Source organism: Ctenopharyngodon idella, chromosome 2, assembly GCF_019924925.1.
Source record: "Ctenopharyngodon idella isolate HZGC_01 chromosome 2, HZGC01, whole genome shotgun sequence".
In the NCBI taxonomy this organism is placed as follows: Eukaryota; Metazoa; Chordata; class Actinopteri; order Cypriniformes; family Xenocyprididae; genus Ctenopharyngodon; species Ctenopharyngodon idella.
In genome coordinates this window covers 5,814,066-5,828,482 of record NC_067221.1, presented here as the reverse complement: position 1 = coordinate 5,828,482, position 14,417 = coordinate 5,814,066, and the positions used below count along the sequence as shown (strand labels likewise).

Here is a 14,417-nt window from a genome sequence, read left to right as displayed (position 1 = left end):
TACTGATATACTGTTATGATTTTATGTAAAAGAAGGATGATCATAAATTTAGTATTTACATGATCATTGTGAGAATAAGTCTTTATGAAATGTCATGCTTTGTGTGTGTGTGTGCAGATTTGAAATGGCGTTGAGTGTCTGTTAATGAACCTCATTCATGGGTACTGAATCATTATTTCTCTGTGTAAACTGATATTTACTTTTGTAAATATTGCTTTCAGTTTAATTTGCATAAGAATGGTTGTATGAACAATTGACAGGATTCTTTGAATAGAAAGTTAGATGAATAGAAAAAAACAGCATTTACTTGGGGTAAAATCTAGAAATGAGAAATGCTCAAACCAGTGCATTTGATATAGAAAATTTGTGGGTTACAATTAAGAAAATGTCAACAATATGTTGATTGGACATATAAGCACCACAATGCACCATTTAATGTGGAAATACTGGATCTAATGGACCCTTTTCATGTTTCTGTGGTTCTCAGAAGCAGAGGTTCACATTTGCTCAAATAGCAAAAGAAAAAATACATGATAGTGTTTTCATGACTTTCCAAAAGAAGAAAAAAACATCGAGAGATTGATTACAGCGGTCAGAAAACAGAATTATGTGAAATTTGCCATCACTCCATTCGCCATTGTATTAGAAATGCCCTCGCACCTCGCAGCATCTGCCAAGGTAATATAACACAAAGTAAAGCGATATAAATATATACTATATTTTTTTCTTAAAAATACAAATATAAAAAACTTAATTATTAGATGAACAAGTGAACATGTCTAAATGTTTTTTACATCCTTCTCCATGCCTACATTTTTGTAAACAGTTACTAGTGTTCAAAAAGGGTTCACATCATGTCTAAATGTAATCTAGGGTTGCTGCAGGGATGTGCTTGATTGAATCCAACACAAAGAAAGAAAGAAAAAAAAAAAACAGGTTGGTCTAGAATAGCTGGTTGAAGTACAACCTTAATGCAGTTTACAGTAGTTCACCCCAGAGCTGTTAAGGTTCACCCTAAAGGCATGTCATTTCAAACTCGTATGCTGTTATTTTATTTTTATGGTGAACACAGAGTTTTGAAGCAAAGTGGTTACAACTGCTTTTTCAAACTACACAATTTTATTCTAAAAATCATCTTTATCTATTGATGGCCACCAAAAGTTAAACTGCATTTTTTATTTGGAAGCAATCTATAAATCTCAAATATTTCATTATATCAATTTTTCCAGTAAATGTCTATTTAATGTGTAAAATGCACAGCATTTGACCTGAAGATTGCCATCTTTGCTTTATGGACACACCGTTTTGGAGACATGCCATGTGATAAAGCAGGTTTTTTTGTACACTAAATTCCAAGTCATATGATGGCTTTGTGTGAGGAACATACTGAAATGTAAGTTATTTTTCTGAAAATGTCCCTCCTCTTTGTTCGCTTATTTGGAACTTGACACACATGGAATTGTAAACTGTCATTCTATGAAAGATTGTGTGAAGATTCTTTAGAATCTTTCTTTTGTGTTCAGTGAAAGAAATAAAAGCACAAAGATTTTGAATGACACGAGGAAAGGGTGGCTACACCCTCTGCTACAATGAATATTATTATCATAACCCTGGTTTGTGGTTTGTCCCTCCTCGGACCATTGTTGGTAAATTCCCGCTCTATTTCTGATGTAGTCCAAGTGCTTTGCAACTGTTGGTTTGTCGCGTTCAGTGTAGACTAGCTTTTAGCTGTTGCGGCGCGATGGGACAAAAGTCGCGTTCAGTGCAGACGCGGGCTGCATCCGAAAACCTAGCTCTCTTCATGAGAGCTACACATTCCAAAAAAGTTGGGACAGGTAGCAATAAGAGGCCGGAAAAGTTTAATGTAAATATGAGGAACAGCTGGAGGACCAATTTGCAACTTATTAGTTCAATTGGCAACATGATTGGGTATAAAAAGAGCCTCTCAGAGTGGCAGTGTCTCTCAGAAGTCAAGATGGGCAGAGGATCACCGATTCCCCCAATGCTGCGGCGAAAAATAGTGGAGCAATATCAGAAAGGAGTTTCTCAGAGAAAAATTGCAAAGAGTTTGAAGTTATCATCATCTACAGTGCATAATATCATCCAAAGATTCAGAGAATCTGGAACAATCTCTGCGTGTAAGGGTCAAGGCCGGAAAACCATACTGGATGCCCGTGATCTTCGGGCCCTTAGACGGCACTGCATCACATACAGGAATGCTACTGTAATGGAAATCACAACATGGGCTCAGGAATACTTCCAGAAAACATTGTCGGTGAACACAATCCACCGTGCCATTCGCCGTTGCCGGCTAAAACTCTATAGGTCAAAAAAGAAGCCATATCTAAACATGATCCAGAAGCGCAGGCGTTTTCTCTGGGCCAAGGCTCATTTAAAATGGACTGTGGCAAAGTGGAAAACTGTTCTGTGGTCAGACAAATCAAAATTTGAAGTTCTTTTTGGAAAACTGGGACGCCATGTCATCCGGACTAAAGAGGACAAGGACAACCCAAGTTGTTATCAGTGCTCCGTTCAGAAGCCTGCATCTCTGATGGTATGGGGTTGCATGAGTGCGTGTGGCATGGGCAGCTTAGACATCTGGAAAGGCACCATCAATGCTGAAAGGTATATCCAAGTTCTAGAACAACATATGCTCCCATCCAGACGTCGTCTCTTTCAGGGAAGACCTTGCATTTTCCAACATGACAATGCCAGACCACATACTGCAGATGCGACAAAGAAGACCTAAGACAGTTGAGCAACTAGAAGCCTGTTTTAGACAAGAATGGGACAACATTCCTATTCCTAACCTTGAGCAACTTGTCTCCTCAGTCCCCAGACGTTTGCAGACTGTTATAAAAAGAAGAGGGGATGCCACACAGTGGTAAACATGGCCTTGTCCCAACTTTTTTGAGATGTGTTGATGCCATGAAATTTAAAATCAACTTATTTTTCCCTTAAAATGATACATTTTCTCAGTTTAAACATTTGATATGTCATCTATGTTGTATTCTGAATAAAATATTGAAATTTGAAACTTCCACATCATTGCATTCCTTTTTTATTCACAATTTGTACAGTGTCCCAACTTTTTTGGAATCGGGTTTGTACTTTAGCCATGTGTTTTCCTGAAAATAATTAGAACGTTCGTCAACCAATCAGATTCAAGCATTCAACAGCCCTGTAGTAGGTTTTAGTATATTTTTCTTTAAATATGCATATTAAACATCTGTTTTTTTTAATAAAACAGAATTTATTGATTTCATTAAAGCATAAATAAGAAAGAGCAGTCACATTATTACAGGGGCATATAAGTGTCAAAGTATTTCATGATTCACATCTTTGTGGTGTTTATCACCATAGGTGTATAAGTCTTTAAGATTTAAGTCATTTAGGAGACTTACAAAATGTTCTTGTGATCAACAAATGGAAATGGTGCAATTTACAACATGATTATCTGCTATATAAAAAAAGTGCAACTTGCAAAAATAGAAACAAACAGATACAAGCAGCAGGGGCAGTGAACAGTAGAGGGAGCATAGCAGACTTGTGACGTGAGAATACTTGAGGTCGCAAGGTTGAATATCATCAGGCATGTGCAGACATGGAGTGCCACAAGATGTGCATGTATTTAACTTTTGGAGCCTCCGCTCAAAATCATAAGAATGTAGAGGAATATTAGAATGATATCCAGGTAGATAATTAAGGCAGCGAAGACATACTCTTCAGGACTAAGGCTGTATTTTTTCCTGCCCATCACCAACTGACAGTCCACTGCCAGGAACTACAGGACAGGGAAAGAAAAAAAATTTGATAACAGTGAAAAGCAAATGATGTCATGTACTTTCTTAAGCACTTGTAGCTTTAAGTTTGTGATGATCAGCATTTATGGAATATTGATTATGCTTTACCATAGCGTAAAGAAGGGCTCCCAGAAAACCGTAGAAAACTTGCAGAACATTGGTGTAGAAAAAGATGGTGAAGAATCCAAACATGAGAAAGTTGACGGACAGTACAAGCAGAATGCCATTACAAATGGTGAAGTCCAAACGAGTCTGAAAGAATCACAGCAAATCAGAATGACCTAACTGAAAAGTTGTTTTCCACTGGGTTTTCTATAATGTAATGCATTTTAGAGGAGATTTGGTGCTTTAAGTTGCATTTATATTCAAATGAGCTTATGTCAGATTAGGTGTAATTTAAAGCAGGGTTTTAGATGCCACTGACCCCCAAATATAATCGTATATAGTGCAAGGGACCCATTTTCATGTATAAAGGCCCAATTTATACTGTGAAAAATTAACATTATAAAAATGTGTAAAATGAATTTGAAAATATTTAGTCTCTATGGTTATATTATTACATTTTTTCTAACTCATTCTACCGATTTCTTTTTTTTCTAATAAATTTCCATATTTAATTTAATCAAAAATATTTATGTATTTACATTTTTGACATGTTTTTTCTCCAAACCCTTTAAACGGTCCCCCTAGCACTCCCTTGAGGACCCCGGGACCCCAGTTTGAAAACCCCTGATTTATAGAGAAACTGAACATACCTGGGCAGAGAAAATGATGATGGTGAATGAGATGACCAGAGTTGATCCTAAAGCGATGATCACAGCATCTGTGTTGTGATATGAGGCTACAGTTCCCACCATGTAGGACAGACTCAGCGTGATCACTGACTGCAGGCAAAACAAGGACATGTTGCATGAAAGGTTAAATAATTAAAGTATGGAGTGCACTCTGATTTCTGAAGATTTTAAAAGGGAACCATGTGTATCTAACGATTATATTGATGGGAGGCCACTGGGTCTCATTCACGAATCAAACTGTGATCAAATTTATTTTTTATTATTTTATTGTTTATTAAAATTTGCAGAACCAACTGAAACCACAAGTAACCTAAATAAATAAAATAAACATTTCTAAAATTATTATTAGAAATGGTTATTGTGATTTTGCCAAGTAAGACATGTTCCTGGATCAAAATATCTTGTTGATCCTGGAACAACATTCCTGTCAGAAAATGTAGTCCTAACCCTAACCTATAACTTATCCCTAAAATCAGAGGGAAATGATAGGTGAATAACACAGATGTAGACCTAACCCTGGTTGTAAGCCTAAACTTGACATAAACTAACGTAAACTTGTCCTTCAAATCTGATTGGTTGATTGGAATGTTGTTCCAGGAACGACAAAGATGTTGATCCTGGATCATGTTGTATAGTGAAATCACATTCACCATAGCATGAATTATAGGTCCGAAACACGATCGTGTGTAGATCTAATTGGTATAAAAACGTTTGTGTGTGTGTGTGCGTGAGATTTAAGTGGTTTTGAGAGTGGCACACTTTCTTTACTGAATTGTTTGTGGCGCATGCGCGTTGAAGAGAGCGCGCGAGCAGGAATAACTTTTAGAAAAGCCTGTACGCATTTCCATGTTTTTATTTAAATTATTATTATTATTATTATTTTTTTCCCTTTTCCTTGTTTTCATCCCCTGGCTATTGTAAAATTGTTGAATATGATTGATTCAATAATAATAATAATAATAATAATAATAAACTTTTAGGAAAGCCCTTATATGTACACGATAAACGAGTGTTTAAGCAAAATACTACGCGCTCTCAAATAATCCTGATCCATCAACGGATAAATTAGAACGAAGGTAAGAGCAAATACAACCGTTGTTGTGAATCTGGCGTAAAAACTGTAATAAATTAATATCCATGATTTTTGGATATTGGCAAGATTTTGGATTTGGCATATAATAAGAAAGATAATGTACAGCAAAGACTATAGTATAGATATAGAAAGACGGTTCACTATTATTAGATGCCTTAAAGGCATCTTTACACAGCCGAGTTAAGCCGGGTCTGTACCTGCTCAAAATTCTGTGTAAAGACGCAATGCCGCATAAAAGCAGACCTAAAATACGCCGGGTCTGACCCACCTCAGCCCGTAGTATCAAAGGCGACTCTGATACTGTTTTGGTTCAGTGTAAATGAACGCGAGCTTTTGCCGCACTAAACTACGTCATTGTCATGACAACCAAAAGCACTTCAGCTCAGGCGGCGCGAGAATCAAAAGCGGGAGACAAAATATAGACCTCGCTTCATATTGTTTTAGGCAAATTAAAAAATGTATACCAACAAGAGACAGTGAAGTAAAAGTGTCCTGTACTCACACCGTGAAGTCTCCATTTATAATCTTCCTTTGAAGGGGCAGATCACTGCGCTGCTACATTTCTCTCAGATATGGTAAATGCTTAACACAATCAGTGTCACTGTAATTGTGTATTGTTATGTTATATTCCAAAAATCCTCTCTTTGAGGATGATATTTTCACCCACACACGACGGTCTGGTGACATCTGCTATTCTGCCTGCAATGCTAACGCTAGCATCAATGTTCGTTTGTTGTGCCAGTGACTTTCTGGCTCTTTGAAAAAGAAAAAAAACTTTCGCCCTCTTTTGCGGTGATGTACCCGGTGTAAAAATTCATAATTTCTTTGTAGCACTTGATCCAAATGTAATAATTTTATTAAGAAATAGAAGCTAACTATCAGTACCACAGAATTATGACAAACATCAAAGCGTGAGATAGCTATAGCTATAAATTTTATCTATAATCTATAGAAATAATTTTTTTTATTTCGAGTTTTATTTCATTATTTATTATTTGATTATTATTTTTTTTTTTTTAATTCATTTTGTTAAAACTGTAGTTTTAAAATAGTAATGCTCAAAGCATTGTTTCCCGCTATTTTAGTTTCTGTGTAAATGCATTTATGCCGCTTCAGAGAAGCATTAAACATTCTGTGTAAATGCACATTTTTGTGATTTTATGCCGCTACAGAGTTGGTTTCTGTGTGTAAAGATGCCTTAAAGGCGGGACTTATTCCGCCATATTGCGCGTAGCAGTTTCTCCCATTCATAACTAAGAAAAAGAGCCAATCGCTGATTGATAAAGTAATTGCGTCATTGCAGCTGCCGTTAGAAGCTCCGGTTCCCATAGAAACCTGAGACTCGCGCGTAAAACTGCACATGCGCATTAGCTCTTCTACCCTGAAAAATACGAATTTTTAATGCTATTTGAGCATAAGAAACAACATTTATGGAAAAGTTCATGTCAGATTTTTAAAATATGTTATTTAATTGTGAGTTCGCCAAGCATGTTTTTGAGATTTCAGGATTCCCCCATTCAAATAGATAGGATTTGGTCTTAGATGCCCTAAATAGCTGCCCGGAGGCGTTGCAAAATTTGGCCGCTGAGTGAACAGACTTTCCTTAAAAGGCCCTGCGTTCCATTCGGAAGGGCTCATCCTTATGCCCTAATCCCTTCAAAGGGTTTACCCTCTGGAGTGAGAGCTGCGAAGGGATGAAGGCTGTAGGGGTAAAAAAAAACTCTTTTTTTGGAACACACTTCTGCGTCATCTTAACGAGACAATCAAGGAGGCGCCTTCGTCTTTTTTCCCCTGGTTTACTCTTTGTATTAATACGCATTCATTTACTGTTGTAACATTATCAGCTACTTTTTACTCTTTTATGTTAAATATGAGGTATATTGTGTCTATGTATTTGAAACATTTGAATGGACTAATAAAGGGAGCTGTAAAGTATTTTTGTTGAAGTACAATGTCGTTTTGACCATAATAATGTACCAAATCTAATTCGTATAAATATTACAGTAGTATAGAAAAATACTATACATACATTTATAGGTAAAATCGAACTCCTAACCTCCTGTACCCATTCTGTGACGTCAAACAACTTCCCTGTGCAAAGGATCATGGGGGCCCGAAGTGTCCATCAGTTGAACCCTTCGAAATCCTTCATTCCGAAGGGCCCTTTGAAGTGGCCAGTTTTGAGCACTTCGGTTAGGAACGACTCTTCAGTATTGGCCATGATTGTTTTCACTCCGAAGTACCCTTCGGAGGGTGATATATCCCGTTTGGAACGCACCGAGGGACTCTGATGTGCAGTCAGCCATAACAAAAAACCCTCTTTACCCTGTTTATTTTGAGATAATGACTGGCGGACTGTACATAATGCTCACATAAACTTTTATATAGACTATATAGGCCACTGCACTTCATACAGAGGAAGTACAGGCTGTACGAGTTTGTCATAGAATGGAAATAACTAAGTTATAAAATGTAATGGCTGACTTAAGGGAAGAAGTTTTGTCCTGGGTAAACCTATGTATTATAGAATGTCATTAAGTACTACACTTTGGGGAAGATTCAAGAGGAACCAAGAGGAGGAACCAGCTTGGTTAATAGTGCACTGAAATGCTGCCTTTCAAAATAAGAGAGTTCAAATCCAGAAACATAGAGTCAAAGAGTTATTCTCCTATTAGTTACGAATGGGAGAAACTGCAACGTGCAATATGGCGGAATACGTCCCGCCTTCTAAGTAAAAGAGCCAATCGCTGATTGATAAAGTCATTGTGTCACTGCAGCTGCCAGTAGAAGCTCCGGTTCCCATAGAAACCTGAGACTCGCGCTTAGGACTGCACATGCGCATTGGACAGTCTAGCCTGAAAAATAGGCTTTTTTAACGCTATTTAAGCAAAGGAAACAACATTTATGGGGCAGTTCATGTCAGATTTTGTTATTTAATTGGGAGTTCGCCAAGCTTTTATTTTGAGATTTCAGGATTCCCTCATTCAAATAGATAGGACTTGGTCTTGGATGCCCGAAATAGCTGCCCAGAGGCATTGCAAATATGGCCGCCGATTGAACAGACTTTCCTTGAAAGGGACTTTGATAGAGTGCAACAGTGCCCATCCAGTTTATCAGTGGCCTTGGTTCTGGAAATATTTTCCAATTAAAAAAAAAAAAAAAAAAAAAAGAACTTCATGTAATAGTTGTAAGCCTCGAACCAAACCAACCAGCAATCATGCGTGAGTGATTGATGGAGATTTCTCTGCATCATGGATTATGTAATTTTTCCCCAGGAAAAGTTGAAATAATATGGGCTGATGACTTTAACAAAAGCATATACCATTGATTAACTTTGTTGCTCACAGTGGATCTGTCTTTAAGGGTTTAAAGGTTACCGTTCAAAATCAATTCCCCTATGGGATTTGTACTTCCGGAACCTGACTGTCGCACTCTATTGTGATCCATACGTTCGTCGTCTTCTAACTGTAGGTGACTTTTCTGGATTTCAGTAAATAATGTTCTACATGTAATGCAAAGCATTAAGACATATTCGCACACAGACACTCACCAGTCCAATCAGGTTCCAGGGATGTGAGCGACTGAATTTGGTTGAGATGGAAAGACATAGGGCCACCACCAAAAAGATGATGTATGAACTGAGGTACGCCCAGATATTATGCCGAACTGCTGCCTTGACTGTTTTTGAGAAGGTGAACACACAGACTACAGTGAACGTGACTAGTAGCTGAATCGTTATCACACTGAACACCTGTGTGGGTTAAAAGAGAGATTGGAAATGGCAGTGAGGACCACCGTTCAGAGCAATCATTATGGTAGCAGTTAAACAACAGAGATGCTCACCTTTCTGATAAACGCTTTCTGAACCTTATCTTCTTCAAAGGATGACACAAACATCTGATGTTCCTCATCATCTGTATTAAAGAAGAAAAACATTATTCTTGTGATACCTTCCATTCCACGTCATTAGATGGTTATCGTCCTCTAAAACATCTCAAAAGTTGCTTTTGTCTTTGTAATAAAGTAAATGTTAAATTGATCTTACAAACAGTAGACTCTGATGTTTAACCCCTTAAGCCCCGCGAAAAAATTCATAATCAAATTACTATGACAGGAATAACACAAAATAGGTATCATTTTAAAGCTTAGAAACTCAGCTTTTTAATGCATCCAATTTTGTTTAACTCTTAATGAGTGCTGAGTTATCACTCTAAAACTGAGTATACCGCCCGAGGGTGCCACCTAGCTATAAAAAAATTAATAATCATATATTTCAAAGCTCCTGCCTAGATAATCACAAAACAGGTGTCATTTGAAAGCTTAGTCTGAACTTTACAATGAATGTAGCCAATTTGATTAACTCCTAAGTACTGTTGAGTTATTTGCTGAAAAATAATAGAGTACCTGCTAGATTTGGTTCTGTTTTGATGACGCCTGCCTCTTCGGGGGGCAGATCAGGTTGGATAAAGCCGGCTTGTGCAGGAACAGGTTGGGGGTACATGGCAGGGCCCGTAGGATAAGGAGGGGGCATGTATGGAGGGGGATCATGCATTGGTGCTGTCATCGCATGGCTAGGGTCACTCTGAGTCATAGAGTCACCCTGAGTTTTTTGGATCTCTACGTCCGTCATCCTAAACAAGATGGGACTGCATTGTCAGAATGTCAAAACAGGAAATGAGTTTTTAAAGGGCTAGTACACCCAAAAATGAAAATTCTGTCATTAATTACTCACCCTCATGTCGTTCTACACCCGTAAGACCTTCGTTCATCTTCAGAACACAAATTAAGATATTTTTGATGAAATCCGAGAGCTGTCTGAGGTCCAGAAAGGTACTAAAGACATTGTTAAAATAGTCCATGTGACTGCAGTGATTCATTCTTAATTTCATGAAGCGACGAGAAAACTTTTTGTGCGCAGAAACAAAACAAAAATAACTTGATTCAACATAATCCTCTCTTCTGTGTCATTCTCATATGCTGTTGACGTTCAGCGCTTCCAGGTTCTAGGTCAGACTCATTATTGGCCGATGATGATCACATGACATATGCGTGTGATGCTGACGCAGGAGCCGGACAATAATGAGCCGGCGTTCTGACGTAAACCTGGAAGCGCTGGATGTAAACAGTGTATGAGAATGACACAGAAGAGAGGATATTGTTAAATAAGGTTATTTTTGTTTTGTTTTTGTCTTTACTACCTTTCTGGACCTTGGAAGTGTTGATTATATTGCTGTCTATGGAGAAGTCAGACAGCTGTCAGATTTCATCAAAAATATCTTAATTTGTGTTCTGAAGATGAACGAAGGTCTTACAGGTGTAGAACGACATGAGGGTGAGTAATAAATGACAGAATTTTCATTTTTGGGTGAACTAACCCTTTAACATCAGGGTAGAAGTGACTTTTAAGTGTCTATGAAAGAAAATCACAGGGTTCCCACTCTTTCATGAACACCAGATTCAAGGACTTTTTAAAGCACCATTTATTTTATATCAAGCACCTATCAAATTCACATCTCAGCATATGGATCATCATGAAAGACCTCTTAAAGTACTTTACATTTTAAGCCTCCTATTGTATTTGCATCCATTTTAACCCAGAAGAGGTACAGAATCATTTGTACATTAATTTTGGAAATATATTAAAACCGTTTGCAGCTTTCTTATCCCAATTCCACACTAGTTGGTTTTCATTTTTTTATGAATCATTACTTGAGTAAAAGCATAATATAGAGAGAATATTATAAAAATAAATTTTGCAATTGAGTGAAAAAAAGAAGGATTTTATGGATCATAATTGTGGCTTATAAAGTCAGAATATATACTATATAATATAGATATTGCAATTTATATCACGCAATTCTGACTTTGTAACTCGCAATTGTGAATTTAGGGTAAACTGGGGGAAAACTAACTACGTTATATGCATAATATTCTTATGAATATTATGGGCGATATGGCAAAAATATATTGATTCATGATTTGATCACAAATCTTTTTCATGTTGGTTTTACTATTTTGCCAGCGACTGAGCAGTACAGTCGAATTAATTTCCCTATATTAAAAAAGTAGCCTTACAAGGTAACAAAATATAAAAGAAAAACAAATTAGAGCCCAAAGTGGATAAAGATAGTTAAGAAAGTTTCTTGTTAAAGCTAGCGTATAAAAGAAATTTTAAAAAAGGGAAATTCTGTCATTATTTACTCACTGTAGAAGTTAATACATTTCTTCTGTTGAACATTGTGGGTAACCAAACAGTTGCTGGTCCCCAGTGAATTCAGTAATAGGACAGAAAATACTATGGATGTCAATGGGTACCAGCAAATGTTTGGTTACCCACGTTCTTCAAAATATGTTCTTTTGTGTTCAGCACAAGACAGAAATTAATACAGGTTTGGAACAACTTTAGAGCTGTTCAACTACAGAATTTTCATTTTTGGTTGAACTATCCCTTTAAGGACAAGTCGCAGCTTGTGTTGTCTGTCCCTTTAAGGCTCGTGCGCGCATCTAATATATTGACACGCATTCGAATTTCTCTCAAATGTTTACTTTCACTTTACACTTAACCGATGGTGTAAACCTTGTGTGTATTTGACACTATTAGCAGAATAAGATAACTTTGTCCAGTAAATGCCGTGTTTGACGGGTTTTTAGAGTGCGCGCGCTTCGGGTGGATCCGCACTTCAGACCAGCACACGGATAAAATGTTTAACCGGCAAGGCTTTAAACGGAGGCGCCAGGACTGCAACTGACAGAAAGCACTATAGCACAATACCACGATATTTTTTCAAAAGCAGATTGCGGAGACCTTTTAATCGTCCACGATCAAAATCGCACACCCCTATAAAAATGTAAATCTCGGACAAAGCAAGTGTCACAGCTCAAATGTCCTAACCCCGCCTAATAACAAGCAAGAGGAAGTACCGCAATGGAAAACACTCGGACACCGGTTGTAAAACAATATTAAGGGGGACGTGTTATAATTTTTCAAAATTTATTTCAAATGTAATTCAAGCACTTTCAAGGACCAATATTTGTTTTAAGTACTTTCCAAGCCTTGAATTCATGTGTCTGAAATCTAAGTACTTTTAAGGCGCGTGGGAACCCTGGCATCAGTGTACAGGAAGTGGTGGTTTCTGCAGTGTTTGTTTGTTATTGTGTGGTTTGTTATAGTTCTTTTTCATATGCCAACAGCTTTAGATCTAGATTTAGGAATAGATTGAAAATGAACATAGGGTAAAAGCACAGAGATAAAATAAGATGTGAAATTTGCCACTTCTTTTAGATAGGAGATACAGAGGAAATTGTAAAATTTTTATGATTTCCTTCACAAATAACTACAACAAATAAAAAAAATTAAAAAAAGTTAGCACACTAGAAAATTACAGGCAGGTGAGTTTGATCAAAGTTGGAGATAACGTGGATCTTGAGGGCAATAGAATGTCTTAGCATAGAAAACATGTTTGCCAAAAAGTATAAATAATAGTATACTTTTATAAAAAGTAAATGTATCATTATATACATTATTACAATAAGCTGTTTTTAAAAGGTGTTGAAAAATAAATTGCACTACTCCACAAATACATTAATGAGTATTTATATATATATATAAAATTATATATTAATAATTTCACTAAAAACAAATACATTTATGCTTTAATATAAATTATTATGATTAACTCTTTTAGTTGTAAGGAAAGACAAGACGAGATCACGAGAAATCACTTTCATTCCTGATTTTTTCTAAAACTTTTCCATTAGGTGATTGCACAGAGAATGCTTTTGACTGCATGTGCTGTAAGTTGTATCACTATCATGTTTGTGTGTTGTTTTACTGTTCACTTAAATCAGTAGTATTTTAGTTCATTTGAATTAGAAATGCTGAGTGGATTACAAAATGGGCCAAACCCCCAATTTGTTGACTAAAAGTTGAATAGAGACATTTGAGCCATTGAGTGTATTTTCAGTGTTAAAAGCTGGCTTTTGTATTGAAGTTAATGTTATCAATTTATTCTGAAGAGTCTACAGATTATAATATAATTAGATCAGGTTTACTTTACAGATAAGTTATTTTTCTCTCTCTCTCTTTGGAACAATTTCTGCATGGACAAAAAAAAGCTTACCTGCTTACCTTCTCCTCAGCCTTATCTTGTTTGAAGTCTAATCACTCGGCGCTCTCTGATGTTTAATGCTTCACCTTTGTTTCACACAGGCTAAAGTAGGTTCCACATCCTCCAGTTACGTCATTTACAAAAATTCCCCTGTGTGGAAAAACTGTTGTGAAGAAGTTCAGATTTCACACTATTGACCAAACATCTCTAATGTAAAAGTTTGCACCGTTGGCTTCCTTTCTCAGTGCATTTGCGGTACATTTTCATGAGTACACCGTTAAATGACAACAATTCTTATGTGCATTTTTTAAGCAGTTGTATTTTACACAAAAGTAGATGAAAAGTATATGTGTGTGTGTGTGTGTGTGTGTGTGTGTGTGTCTTGGGGGGTCTGAACAGGGTTAAATTTCACAAATTCAACCACAAAATGCAAGTGCAACAAGAGCTGTCGAAATATAGGTTATACAAGATTTTGACACAAGCACAAGTTCTTCCTTTTTAACAGAATTAAAAATGTTTACCATTAAAATGTGCCAAAATCAATTTAGAGACTACAGTCTTTTAAACAAAAGAAAACAGAAGTATACTTCCACAAACATACTTTCACAATCATAAATGC

The 14,417-nt window shown here is 36.7% G+C and overlaps 1 protein-coding gene across 2 annotated transcripts; it reads right to left on the bottom strand.

Moving 5' to 3' along the window:
• Nucleotides 1-3,045: 3,045 nt before the first annotated feature.
• On the bottom strand, nucleotides 3,046-14,047 carry si:ch211-284o19.8 (protein lifeguard 1). Of its 2 annotated transcripts, none has more exons than XM_051870116.1 (7): nucleotides 13,811-14,047; nucleotides 10,095-10,321; nucleotides 9,534-9,604; nucleotides 9,241-9,441; nucleotides 4,559-4,687; nucleotides 3,912-4,055; nucleotides 3,046-3,784 (listed from the first exon to the last, which is right to left on the bottom strand). In XM_051870116.1, exons 2-7 carry the CDS (start codon nucleotides 10,318-10,320, stop codon nucleotides 3,632-3,634), a joined length of 924 nt encoding a protein of 307 aa, XP_051726076.1. In that variant the 5' UTR covers nucleotide 10,321; nucleotides 13,811-14,047; the 3' UTR covers nucleotides 3,046-3,631. The 2 variants fall into 2 exon arrangements, with proteins under 2 accessions (XP_051726076.1, XP_051726085.1); XM_051870125.1 differs by having other exon boundaries at nucleotides 13,819-14,012.
• Nucleotides 14,048-14,417: the final 370 nt, after the last annotated feature.